Source organism: Peromyscus eremicus, chromosome 8b, assembly GCF_949786415.1.
Source record: "Peromyscus eremicus chromosome 8b, PerEre_H2_v1, whole genome shotgun sequence".
In the NCBI taxonomy this organism is placed as follows: Eukaryota; Metazoa; Chordata; class Mammalia; order Rodentia; family Cricetidae; genus Peromyscus; species Peromyscus eremicus.
The window spans coordinates 19,467,645-19,488,675 of record NC_081424.1 but is presented as its reverse complement, the minus strand read 5'-3'; the positions used below and the strand labels follow the sequence as shown (position 1 = coordinate 19,488,675).

The window sequence follows — 21,031 nt, the reverse complement described above, 5'->3', positions numbered from 1 at the left end:
AACATGCAACTTTGAAATGCTTGCAAAATGTTTTAGAAATTTAGCTACTTAGAAATTACATACTCAATTACTGCTCCTAAGATATAAATTGACTCGAAACTGTTCAAAAAGAATAAACAAATCTCTCTTCTGTTGTTAGTATGTGATTACCTTTGTAATAAACCTACATGGTAACTGTCTTACTTAGTGTTCTGTTTTTCAAACTCTATTTTTTATTGTATGTATGTATGTGTGATGTATGTATGGAGGTCAGAGGGAACTTTGTGGAATTGGTTTTGTTCTATCTCTATGTAGATTTCACATATGAAACTCAGGCATCAGACTTGCATTTTAAAACACCTTTATCTGCTGAGCCATCTCTTTGGCCTCTAACATTCTATTTTTAAAAGGTGGTAGTTTCTAAACGTAGCTGTTTACTCTACCTTATATATCCACATTCACTCTAGTTTTGGTTTTGTCCAATGTTCTCTGGGATTCAAGGCTGGTCAAGACTTATAGATGTTTATTTTCTTCACTAGTTCTTAATCTTGCTGTAATTTTTAATATGCCTTGATCTGTAATCTCTCTTCACTCCTCTGACTTCTATTTTTCCTTTCTTAATACCTCATTGAGTCTCTTTACCAGTTCTGGTGAAGGCTTCTTGAACATGGATTCACTCCAGTTATCTCAGACCTTCTAAGCCATAGGTTCTCAGTCTAGGCGCCAACACCATTTGGGGAGCAGTTGTTCTGTGTAGTCTGCCTTGTACACTGCAGAAGTAGTTCTTGTAATCAGTCCTTCTGGCCTCTACCTCCTAGATGATCATAGTGCTGCTCTCTTTCCCAACGCAAACAATGGACATTTGTCAATGTCTGTGGAGGTAAAAATCATCTTCAGTTGAGAATTGTTTATATAATTTCAGGATGTATATAGAAAGAAAATTAATTTATAAATTATAAAACTAAGAGAGATTAAATATAGGAAGGCACTAAAGGACCATAGGAGATTACATGAGCAGAAAGAGGCAGCAGTAGAGAATTAAAACACATGGGATCATAATACCTAACACCCATTAGGATAGCCACTGCCAAGAGTCATGGTGCTCATAGACCCTGGTTATAACTGTTATTTACAAGAATCAAAGTACAGAACCAATAAGGTGTCCACAAGTTGATGAGTAGATACACAGTAGATAGTACATACAATGGACTATTGTTGGGTCTTATAAAGGAAGGAAATTCTTACACACTCTTCAGCATGGATAACCTGGAGAACATTTTATAATAAAATAGAAATAGTAAAATAAGCCAGTCATAAATAGGTAATATTGTATAATTATATTGTATGAGATCCAAAAGCAGTCAACTTACAGAGACATAGAAAGTAGTATTGTAGGATGCCATGGAGTGGGGTAAATAGTAATTGGAAAGAAATTTAATGGGTACAGGTACACAAGATAAGTTCCGGGAATTGTCACGCTAACGATCTGAATGTACCTAATAGTAAAGAGTCATACATGCAGACATGGTTATGTTATGATGTTAATTATATATTCTTTATGTTTTACCACACTTAAAAAAATTTAAAAATTATGAACCTTTCTGTTTCAGAAATGTTATCTAGTCTTCTGCTTCATAATCCATTCTCCCAATTCTTTCAAATAAAGGAAGAGGCAGTGTGAAGTTCTTTAGCTGTAGAATGATTACAAGTGAACAGTCTATTTAACCCTGAGAAGAGTAGTAATTTTAATGGCAGTATATTTAGTATTGCATGCAATGCAAACTGTAAACATTTTTCCTTAGCTGCAAGTCCTTGAAGAAAAAAACAAGAATTTGCAGGAGACTTTGATAGACACAGAGAAGAAGCTTGAGGAGATTAAGAAGCAATGTCAAGATAAAGAAATGCAGCTACTGTGCCAGAAGAAGAAGGAAAAGGAGCTGGTGACTTCTGTTCAGAGGTGAGGGAACCTTTCATGTCTTCATGCTCTTTAACTTGCCAGGATCATCATTGTTACCTTAGAAAGGTGCCATATGATTTCACTGAAGCTGATTGAATCAGTAGTATTTTGATATTTTTAAGCATTATACCAGCATCTTGCCAAAAATTTTAGATTGAAATAGCAAAAGAATGAACAAAGAAAGTCAACTCAACAACTAAAGCCTGAAAATACCATTGCAAACTCTTTAGTTGAAGGTTTCATCAAAACAAGTGAAAATTCTAAACAGCAGAAAGTAACCTGTAAGATACACTACACTCCTTCATAGAGAGTGCACTGTAGGGATTGATGGGCTTTGATTTCATCTCACCGAATGGCCGATTTTCATGTACTTTCCAGACCTCCCTGCACATCTCGCGGTGGTTTATACTTTACAATCCAAGTCTCCAGTGACAATGACTAGCATTTGTTGGCCTCCTCAACTTGTGCTCAAATGTGGAAATTTTTATTATAAACCTAGAACACTGTTACATGCATCAGTTTATATTCTATTGTAACCTTTAAATCTTATTGTTATTAGTCATGAATAGATTGAACTATCTGAAAGAGTCAAATAATAAAACAGCAAAAAACTGCGGGCAAGAAATCCTGAAACCTGAAATACGCTTGGTTTACTATTTTCTCTTGGATTTCAGTGCAGTGAACTCTCTGATTTCTGTTCTTGATGTCACTTCCCAAAACTGTCACAGTTTGGAGTTTACGTTTTCATCCTAGTATTTTTTCTTTTTTGCACTTTAATTTTTTTAGAAATCCATAATTTATACCAACTCTTTAGTCTTAAAAGTACTTCCTGGTTTCACTAATTTAAACATTTTATCTTTGTTGACAAAACTAAAAACAGCGCCTGAGTTCTGTTTCGTAGGCCGCTGTAATTGAGGAAACTTAAACTGTGGATATTAGAGCCGTCGTAGCAGTTGTGGAAGATTACGGAGTGCTGCTTTGTCTCGTGTTTGCTTGTGGAGATTTGTGTCATTTTCTATGTTCTCTTTTGTTAGGGTTTTATAGAACACCGAGCCACAAACGCTTGATTGGCAAAGATTAGTATAATGTATTCCAGAAAACATTTTCCACTTTCAATTTGATCTTGAGGCTGACAGAGATAATATCTTTAAAGATTCCTCTTGCTTTTAGGTAAAAGCTTATTTTTAACTCTCCAGTATTTATATTGGCAGTGGAGTCACTTAATGTTGAGGGATAGTAATGGTATTTACTTGGGTCTAGGAAATTTCTTATATTTTGAAAGAATTTCAGATGTACATATGACTATGAATGATATCATTACGTTTTATATAATGTTTCTAAACTTTTTTTAATTTTTAAGAAAAATTAAAGTAAAATTTTTCATTAGAAATGAAAAGGTAAAATATATAATAATGCATAAGTTAGTCCACTTTTTTTTTGGTTTTTCGAGACAGGGTTTCTCTGTGTAGCTTTGCGCCTTTCCTGGAACTCACTTGGTAGCCCAGGCTGGCCTCGAACTCACAGAGATCCGCCTGGCTCTGCCTCCTGAGTGCTGGGATTAAAGGCGTGCGCCACCACCGCCCGGCTAGTTCCACTTTTCAAAAACTTTCTTACTTTTGGAAATGGCCTTGCTACATAATCCAAACATGTATGCATGAAAGGAAACTTGGTGGTGTGCAGCAATGTGGTACATTCCCTCCTTACTGCTGGCTCTTCTTTACGTTTTAAAGGTTTTGTATGTGCATGTGGGTGTGTGTGGGTGTGTATGACAGTCAGGGATCAACTTCTGGTGTTCTTCCTCTGGAGTTATCCACCTTGGTGTTGGAGACAGAGTCTCTCAGTGGTCAGAGACTTGAGTGAGGCTAGCTATCGATGAGCTCCAGGGACCTGCCTGTTTCCACCTCCCCACTGCTGGTTTACAAGCCTGGCTACCGTGCTTGCTTTATTAACGTGGGCTTTGGGGATAGAAGTCAGGTCCGTGGGCTTGTACAGACTGTCTTATCCCCCCAAACGAAAAGAGTTTAATGTTTAAAGTATGTTTTATCCTCTTTGTAATGCTGTTAAGTACACGGAACATAGTGGTTATACCAGGTTGGCCAAATACAGTTGTAGTTTGAAAAAGTAAGTACCTTACAACAGTCAACAATGTATCACGAAGCAGTACACCACATCAGTACCACATGAATGATCACCGGGGCCATTAGGTATGAATATATCTACATCCCTTATTCTGCCACCTGGTGTTATCAGTTCTTTTTCCCGAACCTAAGTAGTGTCATTTCTTCTTATTGAAGAAGACGGATTCAGATTGCTATAATGCTTTAAAAAAAAGAAAGAAAGAAAAGAAAAGAAAAAAGAAAAACCAAAATCTGCAGCTTGTTGGTTTTGACAGAAGGTCTTGCCATATGTACCCTGGCTGGCCTGATACTCACTATTTAGCTCAGGATGGCCTAGAACTCACAGCAGTCCTTCTATCCTAGCCTTCTAAGTGCAAGGTTTCCAATTATGCATTACCATGCCTGGAAGACTTTGCAACTCTTGAGAATAATTCTTTTTTCCCCCCAGCTGTTATTGTTTGGTGTTGGTTGTTATTGTTAATGACATGGTTTGCTTTTACCAATTACTAATCTTCCATTCTGATGGCTAACACCTCCTTTCCCTGTATCTTTTATTTTTTTTATTGAGAAAGATCTTTTCATTCAATACATTTTGATCGTTTTTTTCCCTCCTTCAGCTCCTCCCAGATCCTCTCACCTCCCTACCCAAACACACACACACACACACACACACACACACACACACACACACACACACAGAAATCAAAGTAAACAAGCAACAGATGGGTAAGATAAAAAATGCCCAAGCAAAGCAAAATGAGACGAAAAGTCCAAAAGAATACCGTTGAGTTTGTGTTGCCAGCCATTCCTAGGCATGGAGTCTGTCCTTAAGTGGGGTTGATCTACCCAGTGAGACTGCACTGGAAGAAACTGACTGGTTTTAATAAGCCGAAAGAGCCTCCTTTGTCATAGACAGCATGACAAACCTGAGCAAGCTGTTGGCATTGTAGAGCCACGTTCTTATTAATGAAGGGAAAATAATTCTGTTGGGTTGGAAACAGCAATCCCTACAACCGAAGTTTTGCCATGCTCAGAGAAAAGGCAGGAACATATACCCACATTCTTAATCTCCCCACCCTACTCATCTTGGTCAAGTAATACTCTACTGAACCAGTGTTTAAAGAAATGCTCATGTAGGGAAGAAGGAAAGAACAGGCTTAGATTACAGAGTTCAGCTTCATGAAATGGACTTCAGTGGGAACTAGGGATGCCACACTATAAGCAGCTCTGACTTCAGATTCGCCATTTCTAAAATAATGACCAGCCTCTCTTATCTAGTTATGGGCTCGTTTTCTGTAAATACATAGCTATTTATATATTTTCTATGAATCTTAATTGTTTGATTTAAAATATTTCTTCATGAAATTGTTTTTTTCTAAATAACAGTTTACAACAAAAAGTAGAAAAATGCCTTGAAGATGGAATCCGCCTTCCCATGTTAGATGCAAAGCAGCTTCAAAGTGAAAATGATAATCTCAGAGAGCAGAATGCAACCGCTAGTAAGGTGAGTAGACGCTGTGGGAGCAGAGGTCATATCTGTCCTGTTGAGTACGTGACTCTTAGAGTTTTCTATGTGGTTTATAATTTTAGTGATACTTACTAGCTTATAAAATAGTTAGCTTGCTTTGATTTAGAAAGTAGCAGTTTAATATATTATAACTTATTTAAACTTAAAGCCAAAACAAAAGGAGATATTTTCCCCTAAATTATTTGAAGTCTGTCTCAAAGTTATTTTTATAAATAAAAAAGTTTCATTAGGAATTACAGGAAAATGTTTCACTTTTACTTATGAGTGCTCCAAGTCATCTTGTGCTTTGAAGGATATTTAACTATGAATGCTTCTGTAAAATAAAGACATTTACAAAGAAACTCTTCTCTTTTGAATTTTCTTGAGGTATTGATGCTTTTTTAAAGTAATGGAAAAAGATTCAGACTAATTTATTTGCTGTGTTTTAGATAATAGAGAGCCAGCAGGATGAAATTAACAGAATGATTTTAGAAATTCAGGTAAGGAATATTTTGTACATATTTTAGTGTATCTGTATGCTAATTTACTCTTACTGCCTATATTACCTAAAAGTATTAACGTACATGTATATCTATATGAAAATATAATATTAGTAGTACCTGAGATAATTATAAATTATTTACTGTTAATCTGAGCAGAATGCATAATGTGCATGTATGCAGTTGTGAAATACCAGAATTTACTAATTTGGTGAACCAGTTCTCCAAAGGAATTTGAAGACTCTTCCCCTCTTTGCCGCTCCCTTCTGTAATTGGCCATAATCTCTCTCAGGTACAGAATGCGTTTGATTCAGGTTGTCAGATCTAATCATGAGAGAGAATGGAATGGTGTTAGTCTACGTATCATTTAATTTTCATATACTAGTTCCATCTAGAAACCTATTCCCAACCCAACTCTGCCCATTTTTGTGTTCTTTTCCTCCATCAAATTTTCTCCAGAAGTCTATAATGTTCTCCGCAGTGTCCCATTGGTGCTGCCTGATGTTGAGATCTCTAGTATCGCTGTCTCTCCTGTTTTGTTTTCTGATTTTCTCCCCTACTGCCTTTGTACTGTAGTGCCTATAGTGCTAGTTAGGTGATGCTCACCCATTACAGAAATGATGTAATGTTGTCATTTGTAGGATACTTCTGTTATGTATCAGTTAAACAATAGATTCTAAGTATGACATCCCCACAATCTGTTTTTATAGTTCCTTCCTACCTGTGTATCTTGAGCATGCATATCATGCTTGTATATGTGCACATGATGCCTCAGTAAATTTGAGTAAAAATTGTAGTTCCCCTAAGTGCCTATGCCCTTCCAAGAATGTGCATATATCAAAACCTCCTCAGCTGTGAAGATTCTACAGAGCACTATTTAATACAGCATATTTAATATGTATTTAATACAGCATGGAAACATGGTCCCCAGCCTTTAGGTAGAATTGACAGTGCTCTGTTTAGTTTCCCTCTCCTCCTAATAACACTGTTGCTCTTTCTGTATTACCAAATGATAGCATGTTATGTGTTTATACTCTGGTAGCTCAGCTGAGGAGTTAGAGCTTATCAAAACTCTGGACACATAATGTACACTTTATAAATTTGGAAGCTAATGGGTCTTTAATTCCTTTATTTATTTGCCAGATACTTATGGAGCCCTTACCTGTACGGTGGACAGAGTTCTTGAATTTCGTTAGTGAGCAAACCAAGTCTAATGAGTTGGGTTGGAAAAAAATGGAAATTAAACATCAAGTCCTATTTTTTTCAGTTATAAAGTGCCATTTAAAAACATAAGTAGGATAGAGGGCAGTGACAGAGAGGACTCCACAAGAAAGAGTGACCATGGAAGTTTTGTAAAGGAGGTAATATTTGAGAAGAGTCTTCAATGAGGATAACCAGGGGAAAGCATAGCACAAGCTAGGGAAAGGAAGCAACAGATGCCCTAAGCTGTCTGGTGTGTTCCAGTACCAGCAGGGAGGCTGCTCTCCTAGAGAGGGCATTGCAGCAGTGAAATGGGGTGAAGCTGATGGAGGAAAGTAGCCTGGACAAGTTGACCAGTGTGTAGATTTTACTCTTTGTATGGCAGAAAGCCATTGGACAGATATTACTGAAGAATTTTTTCGAATCATGCATCCTAATTCTAACAATACTTTGAGAGCTTGTTTGGAGGTTCTAGCAGGGAACACAGCTACTCATATACCCTAGGGAAAACAAAGGTCCTCTGTGAGAAAGGTCATCTTTGTTGATAGACTATGTAGCTTTGGGAAGGACCCACATGGATCAGTAAGGAAGGGAGGGGGTCCATTCCCCGATAGCCTTATGAGTGAATGAACTCTAGTCATTGCATAATAATTATCACAGCCATATAGCCTTATGAGTGAATGAACTCTAGTCGTTGCATACTAATTATCACAGCCATATCACCCTTATTGATCCTGGAGTCAGTGGCTCATGTATCAGAATTAAATGCATTCTGTTGTCTGTTGCCTGTGTTAAATGATTGATCTATGATTTAAATAATGTTCAAGAATTCATTGATGGGTTGATCCCAAAAGGTTATAACCTTTATGTTTCTTAACAGAGCTTCTGTTGTTCTACACATTAGAACCACGGAACTGTTAGGTGCTTCCAAAAAGTGGATCTAGCAAGATTTCGTTAACTTTACAATAATCAATGCCTGAATTTTTAAAAAGATGTTATTTTTAAAAATTATTTGTGTGTAGGCTTGTGCACATGAGTGCAAAGGCCTTTAGAGGCCAGAAGGAGGTGTCAGGCCCCCTGTAGCTGGAGTTACAGGTGGTTGTGAAGTTACAATCTGAGTTACACCTGAAATGGGTGCTGGAAGCCGAACTTGGGTCTTCTGCAAAAGTGGCCATCACTCTTAACTTTTGAGCCATGTCACATGAGTTTTTTTCATGAAACTTGAACCCATGATACCTGGCAGTTTGTGTATGTTACATACATTTGTTCACATTATGATAATGCATTATTTATTTGTGTAAATTAAAATCTGCATACTCCATTTTATTCTAATCTTTAGTAAATCTTGAGTAAAAATTGTAGTTCCCCTAAGTGCCTATGCCCTTCCAAGAATGTGCATATATCAAAACCTCCTCAGCTGTGAAGATTCTACAGAGCATTATTTAATACAGCATATTTAATATGTATTTTACCTTAAATACTTGAACATATTTTTTTATTTCTTCAAGAAAACTGGAATCAAATTAATAAAGTATTTATTTCCAAATATCTTGGCCCAGACAGTATGTTCATTAATTTCTGTTATGTTTTGAAGTGATGGCTTATTTTTTCTCTTTTGCCCTTAGCATCTCATTTATAAATTGTGTCTGCCTAGGTCCTGGATAGGCTTAGTATGTAGTTTACTCACGAAAGTCATGTCACATGGATTTGATTACCTTTTATATTATCCCTTTACTTAAGACCTCCTTCCCCTCTTAGTTTTTTTCCTTGCCTCATTACCTATATCCATGCTCACATGGATTCTCACAAAAACTAAAATGTAAGACCCAAATATGTGATAAAACATGTAGTGTTTGTTTTTCTAACTCTGGGTCCCATTGCTTAATATAGTTTTCTAGTTCCATCTATTTTCCTTCAAATGCCACAATTGCATTTTTCTTTGTAGCCAAATAAAGTTCCAGAGTGTTTATATACCACCTTTTCTCATATCTATTCATCTGTTGATGTACATGTAGATAGCAATAAACATGGATGTGCAAGTATTTCTCTAATATAATTCAGAATCTTTATGATATACATCCAATAAACCCCCTGTTTTTGTCTCCAACTCAGAATTCTCCCTTTCATATTTGTGTGTCCAGATTCCTGTTCAGTATTGCCACACTATTGAACGCACTTGACACAACACATTAAAAACAAAAACACCAAAACTGTTTGAAAAAAAAATCCACCAAAAACCCTGCCCTACCTCCCAGTTCTGAACTTAACCTTAATTTTTAGCACATGTTTCTCAGGAAATTCCATGACCTTTAAAATATATCCCTCTCCACCCTCTGCCTGTTCAGCATCGTCCAAGCTATTTTTATTTCTCCTGTGGGGTTGCTCTTCCTGCCTTTACCCTTGTGTTCTCATAGTCTGTCTCTTCTTGAGTGATACTGTTGGACAGAAATCAGATCACGTATTTCTGCTCAGAGCTCGTCAGTAGTTTCTCTTAACCAAAGTAATGATCCAAGTTCTCTCATAAATGTATGATGCAAGTTCTCCCATAAATGTATGACGCCTGTAACACTCTTCTGAGTCCTGCCTTGCTCTGGAACTGTAGTCATCCTGCCTTTGTTGCTCCGCTTTCCTTTACTCAAACAGAAGGCGATAGCTACCCCAGCGTTTCTGCACCGACTGAAACTCTCTTGGTAGCTGGCAGATACAGTCCCTTGATCACATCAAACCTTTGCATCAGTATCAGCTTTTCCATGGACCCTTGTCCCCTATTTTGAGATTTCAGTATCAGTTTTCCTACCATGCTCTTGTTCATTCTCTACAACAGTAAACAAACTAATATAAAATATTAACCAGCTATAATTTATTTCGTCTTTTTCTTCTTAGTAAAAATTCCACAAAGTCCAACAGCTTTGGCTGTGTTCACTGATGTATCACCTAGTACAAAGAACAATCTGTTCACAGAAAATCACATGAAGTAGTATTGTTTGGGTAACTCTTGTGGGACATGTGTGTATGTATGTATGCACATGCACTCGTGTGTGTGTGTGTGTGTGTGTGTGTGTGTGTGTGTGTGTGTGTGTGTAATACTAGTATGTTTTTCTTTTCAAATGATTCCTTTTAAGTTGGGTTCCAAATTATGTAGAGTCTATTGGCAAAAGCACAGCTTTCCTTCATATGAATTATTTGTGTATTTCTAGATTCTTATATCTAAACAACACATGCACTTAAAACCACTTTTCAACTTCAGAAATGCTCATAGTTAATGCCAAGAGGTTATGAACTTAGCAGAGTTTTAAGACTGTTAAGTCTGGAATTTAAGGAAGGTTTTTGACATTTCAAACCTAATTCAATCCTTTAATTTATTAATCCTTAACATGGCTAATGAAGCGCAAATAGATTGGCATTCTGCGTTTCACAACAGCCAAATGTTTATTTCAGAAAATATGGATCATTTATTTATACATATTAGGGAGCCACTATTTGTAGCAATTATATTTTAAAAGTCACAAGATTTCAAAACTACTTTGAAAATTTTTTGTGAAATAATATTTATTATTCATTCCTGATAGAACAAATTAGCTGAAATGTCTATCAAATTTTCTAGGTTTTCTGCATAGAAAAATAACTATTAACTTGGTATTATGAATTCTTACATCAAAATAAATATAATGTGCATTTGCATTTATAAACACTAGAAAGTATTACAAGAGCCCTTGTGGGCATTAGGTAAAATATCCGAACTACTTCAACAACCCTTTTTCTGTTCAGTGGTGGGTGATTGAAAAGGAAATAAGCATGATGTTGAGTACTGCCTGAACTGTGCTTGATTTTGGAGCTCTAGATGACAGTCACAGTTTTGTACTTTCATCTCTTGAGACAATAGCATTACTCCACTCTTAACCCTTATGTATACACGTCTTCACACAATTTAGGAGAAATTAACTGCTGTGGTGGATGAGGTGCTGTGGTTTACCAGCCTCAGCACCAGAGCTAGAGTCATCCTTGGAAGCAGACAGGAGAGTGGGAACTCACTCTCCCACGGGGCTTCCTGAAACCCAGCCAGTACGACACGGGAGCCTGAGGTTATTGCAGTTTTCCTTCTTGTGATACTAGTGCTAAATACTTCCAGGTCCTGATAGAAAAGTCTGCCTGTTTTGCATCTCTCTTGATTTCAGTTTTACATGGAAACACATTCGTCACTAGCTAATTGTCATTCCTAGTCATCCTGGCTCTGAGTTGATCAGAGGGCAAAACACTAAGCTTTTAAGGGATCACATTATGAAAATAGCCTCTTTAGGCTCAGTTTTTGTTGTTAAAATGTGAGCTTTAAAGAGTCTATCTGTGCTAGTTTTCTCTATAATTCTAATAAAGCCATGTATCTTAAGAAAATATCAATTGAATTCTGGAGTATAGATAAATAATCTTGTCGGGCCAGGAAGCATAAATCTCCAAGTAGATAATAAATATCTTATATCATTCAGTCAAATGAAGTTGCAAAACAGTTGCAGTTTCAGAAAAAAAATTAGAGAGCTTTCCTTTGGGGTTGTATTGTCAACTTCATTTTGAGGGAATGAAAAACAAGTTTGTGTAAGAAAATAAAATATACTTGTTCAAAGGTTTGATTCATTTTTATCTAACCTTTAAGTCATTAAATAGTCTTTCAGAGTTTTATCAAATGAAATTTAAGAACAGTAAGTTAAATATGTGCCCCTTACAAAACTGCTTGACATTCACTGTCAAGTCTGCCTCTGTGACCCTCTCTTTCCCTTACATGTAGAGATGTTAGGATGGTACACATTCATAATGGGCGTGTGCTATTCGGTAGTCAGTATACTAAAGCAGTTGTAATTAAGAATAAGTACAGACTTGTAGAAAAATGAATTCTCTTCCCTGGTCATAAGTTTATTGATTTCATGTGGTCTAACCACAGGGGAGAAAGTTGATAGAAACACCTAGGAACCCTAGAAAACTATTGAGTTTATGACAAGGTCTTTCTGTAGTAGTCAGCTGGAATGACTCAGGTATGCCTAAGGTGCCTTCTATGCTGCTCTGGCACACTAGGAGTTCTTTTCACAGTACTGTCTTATCTACATGATATGCAATTTTATAATGGAGTAAGGAGATCAGTTTTCAGAGTTTCCTCTGGCCTGAGTTTGGGCTCATGTTCACTGTTCAGGACAGTCTAAAAAGAAAGGGGAGCTTAGCTAAAAATAATTTTTAAAAACTGTCTTATTCTATTATTTCACGCATAAGAAAAACGTAACAAAGTATTACTTTGTTGCCAATACACTCCTAACACCAATTAATAAAATAAGAGTTATTTGTAGTATAGCACTAGATAGAAAGCTCAATTTGACATGTTTTAGACAGGTTAAAAACTTCTTTGGTATTGCTTCCCTATTCTTTGGATCTAATGTGAACTGTTTTAGAGGTGACAACTTTGTCATAGAAGGGACTAGGGAGGCAGGAAGATCTGAAGTATTGGAGTCTGCTAGGTGGACATGTGACTTTTATGTGCTAACGTATTTGCTCTACAGTTTTGATGTTGTTGTCATTTTAGTCTATGCAAGGGAGACTTTGTAAAGAGAAGCTGACTGCAAAGAGCATGGTGGAGGAGCTAGGAAGGAAAGAAGGCAGCCACAGGGTAACAGAAGCCCTTCTCCAAGTGAGTCACCCCGATTCTCCAGCCCTTTAAAGTCAATGCTTGCTTTGTGCATGTTCGATGTGGGACATGTTCAAACCCAAGGTTTGACTTTCATGTGTTGATTAATAAAATTATCAGGCTTCATAAGAAAATGCTAACAAAATGACAGGCTTTATATATCCAGTTTTCATGACTTAACTGGGTAGAGTCAAATGTTACACATGCACTAAGACCCAGAATGCACAAAGAAGGCGTACCTTGAACATGAACACAGTCTTCAAGGGACTGCAGATCTGCTGCTGCAGATCACACTCTGTCCCGACCTGTGTCTAAGGACAAGTTACATACAGTACATGGGAACCTCCTGAAGTGGAGGACATTTTCTTACCACAGTACGATTATCATGCCCAATCAAAATGATGACTCCTTGATGTTGTAATAGTCTTGTCTGTGTTCACATTGCTCCACTTCAAGTATTTGTTCAGTGGCTGTGGAAGACATTATTCCTTCGAGGGCTACCCGTGCATTTTGTTACGGTGTCTTATAAATCCAAGGTGCCGTTCTTCCCGTGTTACTGTCCTTTTGAAGAAACTAGAAGCACATTCATCTCATAGACTTAAAGATTGTCACACCCTTTAGATTTGTCCAATTGCTTCCTTAATGGTACCATTTGGTCTTTTCTAGTAAGCTAGCTGGTAGAGCTAAAGGCTGTATGAAATTCATGTCAGTTGTTTTTGCTATGGACACTTTGTATTGCTGACATTGTACAGTATTTGATTATCTTTCCCAAGTGGCATGCAAATACTAATCTCTGTAGGCTAAGGTGGTGACAGCCTGGCCTTCTTGTTATAAAGGTACAGCCACTACAAACAGCAGGTGATCTGTGGGGCAGGGTGAATATGCAGTTTGCCAGCATCTGTTTCCTCGATAGCTTTAGCTGCTGCCCAAGTTCATTGCCTACATAAGTAGATGATTTGAAAGTGTTAGTTTTTCACATGTCCTCCATTTTCTTTACCTGTAGTAGTTAGCAGTCATATATAAAAGCCATCTTTTTCTTATCACCCCAGTCGATTAGTTATTCTTTTTTTTTTTTTAAAGATTTATTTATTTATTATGTATACAGTGTTTGCCTGCATGTATGTCTGCAGGTCAGAAGAGGGCACCAGATCTCATTACAGATGGTTGTGAGCCACCATGTGGTTGCTGGGAATTGAACTCAGGACCTTTGGAAGAGCAGCCAGTGCTCTTAACCACTGAGCCATCTCTCCAGCCGATTAGTTATTCTTAAATGCAGTTCCAGTTGGAAATCCTGTTAAGTTTCACTAGCAATTTTCAGGGTGAGGAGGGGGAGATAGTTTTGGAGATAAGGATAGCATTTTCTGAAGGTAACTCATGAATCTATGCTGATACTTCCAGTTCTAGTCAAACAATTCTGAGATGTTAGCATTTCTCTTTCATGACATATTTATATTTCTTTGTGTCTTAAATCATAAAATGTAATTCCATGCATATGAAAACATAAGCACTTTTTTCTCAAAACTGAATAGTTCCGGTTTTCTCAGTGGAGTCTCCCTGGGTGTATTAACCACACCTCCTGATAGGCCCGGGAATAGATGACCATCAGGAAACACACCCAGTGGTTTTGTTGTTGACTTTGTGTCTCACTTGGGTTGCTGGAGCACTTTGTCTTAGTGGTCTTCTGCCTGTATATTTGGACTTCTGGTTTATGGGAGGGCTTCTTTTGTTCTGGGGGGATTTGGTGTGTGTGTGAGTTTCTTGTTTTGTTTGTTTGTCTTGTGTTTTTTTTTTTTTGGTTATTCGAGACAGGGTTTCTCTGTGTAGCTTTGCGCCTTTCCTGGAACTCACTTGGTAGTCCAGGCTGGCCTCGAACTCACAGAGATCCGCCTGCCTCTGCCTCCCGAGTGCTGGGATTAAAGGCGTGTGCCACCACCGCCCGGCGGTGTTTTTTTTTTTCTAAAGAGAAAAAAAGGGCTTCGAGTTGGGTGGGTGGGGAGGGGACATGGAGAGGGTCTAGGAGGAGTTCAGGGCGGGGAAAAGTGATCAGAATATATTGTATGAAAAAGGTTTTTGTTTTCCATTAAAAAAAGGAAATAGTTCCAGTATAGTTAAGTCACTTCTGCTACTTAACAACACCACGGAATGAGGTTTAAGGTATCCTTGTTCTTTTCATCCAAATGGGTTACATTGTGGGGGATGCATACATAGCTAGTCTGCTTGTTAGTGAAGGAACTCTGAGAACCCAAGGCTGCTGGGGTGTGATCCTTCCCTTTGTTTACTATGGGTGTCCGATGGCACACACAGCAGTCAGACCTGTAACTATAGATCAATGTTTTATTTATTTTTTTTGTACTGATGGTGTGAGATTGAATTTGGTTAACATAAATTCACTATGATGCTTGATAATAGACTTGTTTGTAGACTTCATGGAAAGTGTTAAGCTGTATGACTTTTGAATACCTTTTCTCGGTTCTAACAAACGGCCTTTGTTTTCTTTTATCGTACAGAACCAAAGACAAATAGGACAGACATTCTCGTTACTGGACCAGGACCAGGAAGCAGAGCAGTCTGGGCTGCAGACCCTCCTTTCTAAGTGGCCGCTCTTTGATCTGACTGTGATTGACCAGCTCTTCAAGGAAATGTCCTATTGTTTATTTGACTTGAAAGCATTGTGTAGTATTCTTAATCAGCGAGCTCAGGGCAAGGAGCCTAACCTTTCATTGTTACTGGGAATCAGATGTAAGTGCCGATGCCTTCCTTTATTCTCACTGCCCTTTCCATGTTTGCTCTGTGCTCTCCTTTGCTTTGGCTTTATAAGTCTCTGACTCAGTTGCTGGTTTTAGGTTTACCTCTCACCAGTTCATTACGAAAACTGACATAAGGGAAGCTACAAGGGCGTAGTTACAGGATGCCTAGAGATGTTCCCCACACTGAGTCTGTGAATGTGTGCTAGTTAGCAGGGATTTCCCATTTGCTCTGTTAACAGTAAGGATACTCACTGTTGCTTTTCTGTGGCATTTACCCAGGTGAGTGGATCAGCTGTGGATGAGCTCCTAGAATATTTGTAAGATACTACTTGTTGCTTTTGTAAGTATTGTGTGTCCTGTGGCTGACCGTAAGCCAGTCATTTCACGGGAGCCAGAGTCTCTCCCACAGATGTGCTGCCTTGGCCACACATGGCTTTTCTCCTTTCTTGTGACATCCCCTCTCCTCTGTCTCAGTTCTTTCCTTTTCTGCCTGAGATTGTGTAAGAGCTGCTGCAGTAGTAAAGTGATATGAGCCTTCCTTTGGGAGTCCTTTTTGTAGGGATGCCCATCTCTTTGTGTAGTTCCCAGGAATAGAATATTGTCTTATTGGTGTCTTTTTAACAGAGAAGAAATAGATAAATAAAAAGCTTAAAACAGCCGGGCGTGGTGGCGCACGCCTTTAATCCCAGCACTTGGGAGGCAGAGGCAGGCGGATCTCTGTGAGTTCGAGGCCAGCCTGGGCTACCAAGTGAGTTCCAGGAGAGGCGCAAAGGTACACAGAGAAACCCTGTCTTGAAAAACCAAAAAAAAAAAAAAAAAAAAAAAAAAGCTTAAAACAGGGTAAGGCTACATTAAAAAGTTTGTGTTGGACACATTCTATTGTTGAACATGTTCTAGCGAATGCTTGCCTAAGAATGGTTCATATGTGACAAGAGAATATTTCTATTTTCTCCAAAAAATATTCTACTGTATTACCTCATAACAGGTATTTTAGCTTAAAACAAATGCTCTTAAAGAATGTCACCCGTTAAATGAAACATATATTGTATTAAGCAAGATCAGCAGAATTTGACCTTCCCTTCATAGAGGGAGGTTTGTTCACATGCTTAGTGTAGGCGTGTGACAAACACTGGTCAGTATTAGTCAGTGAATATCAGACACCTCAGTGGTGTGGGTACTCAGTTCGGTCCTGTCAGTGCAGATAATTAAACAAGTCCTCTCCCACAGTGAGTGAGGAGATCAGTGCAGTAAGTGTTGTCATTGAGATGTGGTCGAAGAACAGTGGGAACACAGGGAAGAAAAGTGGCTGAAGAGACACAGGAAGGACTGCCAATGCCTCATGGATCCTAGAGAAGATGCCAGATGATAGAATGGGTCTCTTGGAGGAAGAACCAGAGGTTCACATATAAAAGACTTCAGTGATTTAAAATTGGTTTCCCTTCAGTTATCTTATAATCTGCGTTTTAGTACAGCATTTATTAACCGTTACATAGGTAGAGTTATGCTAATATGAATGCCATGGAGGTTCAAGCCTCTGAGCACCTGCACCACACTAATCCCCAGTGGATGCTCTTTTCCGGCTTTCAGGTTCACACTCCGAGTCCTTACCTTCCCTTTGGTGTTGTGAAATTCTGTCCAGCCAGCTGCTGAGTCAAGAACCAGTGCATTCACTTGAATTGCTGTCTCATGATTCCTTCAGTTATCTATTGGCAGACCTACCCCACTTCTCTTAAAATTCTCTCTGCCTCCTTGGTTTTCATGACATCATTCTCCAAGTTCTGCTTCCACCTTTATGACTGCTTAGCCTCAGTGTTCTATAGACTTCTCTGCAACCTTCTGATCGGGAGGCAGAGGCAAGTGGATCTCTGTTAGTTCAAGGCCAGCCTGGTCTACAGAGTGAGTTACAGGACAGGCAGAGCTACATAAGGGGACTCTGTCTTGGAAAAAAATCATATTGGGGAACACGAGGACTATTAGTTGGTGGGGGTTTTCATTTGTTTCAACTTTTAGTCCCTATTCTTTCTGAATACTTGTTTTGTTTTCTCACATCTTTTTCTGTTATTCCCCCAGAGAGATACTGATCTCTTACCCTGTCTAGAAGGCATCTTTGGTCTCTGGATTATAGTCAACTCTTTCTCTCTATATATTCAGCTAGGCATCAGAGATGTAGCGTGACTGAAGTAGAACCCCACTTGCCCCAACTAGTCCCACTCCTCATGGTGATGACCACCACCATCCCCTACCTGCCTTTTCCTCTGTGAGCTGTTCCCAGTCTCTTACCCTCACTCAACTTGATGATAGTTGAGCTCTGCTAGAGCTGATACTTACTCCTTCCATTGTATCAGGCTTAATTCAGGCTCACATAACCTGAACTGGACTGTTAACTATCATATTCATCCTCCTTTCTCTACCCATTTTTCATATTATTGCCAGTGTTTTGTCCAAACCACAAATTGATTTTCCTAATATACTCCCTGTGATAGAATAGGTTCTACCTATCTCTGTAGCTTGTTTCTTATGCCTCTTACATGTAATTCATGTTCTACTATGGCTAGGTACTAGTCTTGTTTCTCAGATTCTATCGGACTGCTTTGTTTTGTGCTTTGATGGCCCACCAATAAACAAGTCCCAGCCATTTCTCCAGTTAGCTTTCTGTATCTTTTGTCTGTGCCTCTGTATGTTTTGGGTAGTGGTGAGTCATCTACAATATGCTCTACATTCAGTTGTTTATGGGATTATTTAGAAAGCATTGAGGATAAGTCATTGACTTCTCCATCCAGCGTCATACCTTGATGATGGCAAATGTTCGTTAGTGTTTAACAAAGTTATTTGGCTGCTGTGCCGGAGCTAGAAGGGGTTTATTTCAGTTTTCTTGCTTTTTTACTGGGACATGCTTAAAAGGAGAAACTAGAGTAGATAATTAAAAGCTAGCTGACTGGAACCTCACCTTCATTATTCAGACATCGGGCCACTCTCTATATACTTGATTCAGTTATTTGAGATGGTGGAGTCCTAATACTTTGGCTGTGTCTTTTGAAACGAATGTCTGCATGCCAGTAAAACCCCCTTTTGTAATCATAAAATTTAAGACATCTTCTCTATGCAAATTATCCCAGATTTTGTCAATGGGAAAGAATTAAGTACTCTAGTAGAGCTTGAAAAGAGATGTGAGAGCACATTCTTTTTTACTTTGCTAATATTGTCATCCACCAAGCATGCTGAATTTGTGCATGCTATATGAATTTAATACATTTTAACTAGCAGTGTACATAGGCAGGGTCTATTTAATATCAAATGATGTATAATTTGAACTGAAGCCTCACTGGTATTCATTGTACAACATCATGTTCCCACGATGAAGGTGAGAATCTTGAAATGTCTATTCAGAAAGGTGAGACATTCTCTGCATACTTTCTTTACACAGCAATGAACTGTTCAGCTGAAGAGACTGAAAATGACCACAGCCCAGAAGCGCTCACTAAAAAGCTCTCGGATGTGTGCCAGTTACGGAGGGACATTGATGAATTAAGGACTACAATATCAGACCGCTATGCTCAGGACATGGGAGACAACTGCGTTACCCAGTGATCAAGTGTTGGTCCACAGCAACAATGACCCGTTGTGAAATGCTGCTGTGTTAGCCTCCTTTGTTTCTCCGTAGGACTTAGAAGGGAAAGGTGAAGCTCCTGGCGGTGTATTCCGGCTTTGTCGTCGTTGGTCGTGTTGGTGTTGGTATTGTTCGGTTTGCTTTACTGAGGAAGTTTGAAGGGGCTGACAAAATCACGCAAACAATCATGTTGCTATTTGAAAAAATGAGATAATGTCTGCAAGAAAAAGAACAAAACAATCTGCATGTTCAAACTACTGATTGTAGGACCAAGCTGTGAACAGTGCTCTTCAGATAAAGGCGTAGGGTTTCCTTAATCCTATCATTTTCTGTGTATACATGTGACTGCTCATTCATTCTCTCGCTTGATCACTCTGTCTCTGTCTGTCTTTCAGTCTGTCTCTTTGTGTGTGCATGCCATGCATGTGCATTTGCATATGCATGGACTCTATTCACATAATAATAGGATTTCAAGGGTCAAAGCAAGGCTTTGAAAGTCACACACTGTCAATCTTCATTTTGGAATTTTATAGGCAGGTTGACTAGACCCAATACCCAGGCAATGTTCTAATGCAGAAGGATAGGGAGCAAAATCATTAGTTCTTTTAAAAGTGAATGTATTGAGATGGTGGGATTGTGAAGTTAGGCTGATTTTGGCACTGAGCACAGCTATTTCTTCCAAAGTGGTCATAGATTATCTCACAGTGTAAAATTTTGCTGTGATGGTTTTTTTCATTGGCTGTGTAATCTATGATATATATGTAAGCAGAGCCATATAAAATTAATAGGAGCCCTCTGTGGCCTTCAATGACTATTATAAAACGAAAGATGATAAAGTAACTCTAGCAGAGTTGCTTTTTATCCACATTTCAGCATTCACAGTTAAACAGTTCTGTGCCTGCTTTAAACTATAAGAGAAAGCCAACTCATTCATATATGAATTAACAGTAACATAAAACAAAACCTAAGTCTCAATGATATTTTAATTTCTTTTATTAGATTGTTAAATTACAAACAGCTTGTCATGGATTATGATACTACTTAGGTTAGTTCATCTGGAGCACAGGGTACTACTATGAAATGCAAATCATTTGAGCAGATACACAGCCATTTAAACTTCAAATAATACTGTCTGTGTATCATTTTATGTTTTAGAAAGATTATATATTTTATTGCCGCCTGAGAATTCATTACAGTCTTTTTAATACAGGCAAAGCATTGCCCTTTATAGGTTGGTTTTCTTTTCCTTCCTTCCTCCTTCCCTTCCTCCCTCTCTCCCTCTTTCCCTCCCTTCCTTCTTAATGCAGCCCAGTTTTCTTCAGGCAGGACTTCGTAGGTGGGAGAGTAAAGGGTGTGGAACCAACAGGATAGTACTGTTGACTGAGATCACACAAATACCCATTTTTCTTGCTAAGCTTATTCTGGTATAGAGCTTGCTCCTAGAAAAGATTTTTCTTAATCTCAACAATGAAAACTTAGTGGGACAGGCCTTTAAGGAGATTGCTCAGGAAGATACTCAGTTCAGAACGGGCCTGTATTCTGCAGTCCATAGTCATTTGATAGTTATATTCCAGTAGTTAGTCATACTACATCACGATGACAAATTTCCCTTCTATTTAGTGCTGAATCCACTCTACTCCTTCTCCTGGGATCTGGCTACTAATAAATCCATGTGTTGAAGTGAATATGCATGCCAACTCTCTAACCCAGAGAAGATCTTAGCCACTCTAAGAATGATTCTTTAAAAATGAATTC

The 21,031-nt window shown here is 38.3% G+C and overlaps 1 protein-coding gene and 1 long non-coding RNA gene across 2 annotated transcripts in view; one reads left to right on the top strand and one right to left on the bottom strand.

The window, feature by feature from the left end:
• Cep85l (centrosomal protein 85 like) overlaps nt 1–19,296 on the top strand; it is a 116,101-nt gene extending 96,805 nt beyond the window's left edge. Inside the window, exons 8-13 of the mRNA XM_059272579.1 lie at nt 1,782–1,936; nt 5,440–5,557; nt 6,010–6,060; nt 12,821–12,925; nt 15,430–15,661; nt 19,094–19,296. Of these exons, the coding sequence (XP_059128562.1) occupies nt 1,782–1,936; nt 5,440–5,557; nt 6,010–6,060; nt 12,821–12,925; nt 15,430–15,661; nt 19,094–19,257 (825 nt within the window). The 3' untranslated portion in view covers nt 19,258–19,296. The remainder of the gene's footprint in view (nt 1–1,781; nt 1,937–5,439; nt 5,558–6,009; nt 6,061–12,820; nt 12,926–15,429; nt 15,662–19,093) is intronic.
• LOC131918470 (uncharacterized) lies at nt 324–13,396 on the bottom strand. Its single transcript, XR_009380987.1, has 3 exons — nt 13,293–13,396; nt 6,181–6,384; nt 324–851 (listed from the first exon to the last, which is right to left on the bottom strand). It is a non-coding gene; the product is annotated as an uncharacterized LOC131918470 (long non-coding RNA).
• Nucleotides 19,297–21,031: the final 1,735 nt, after the last annotated feature.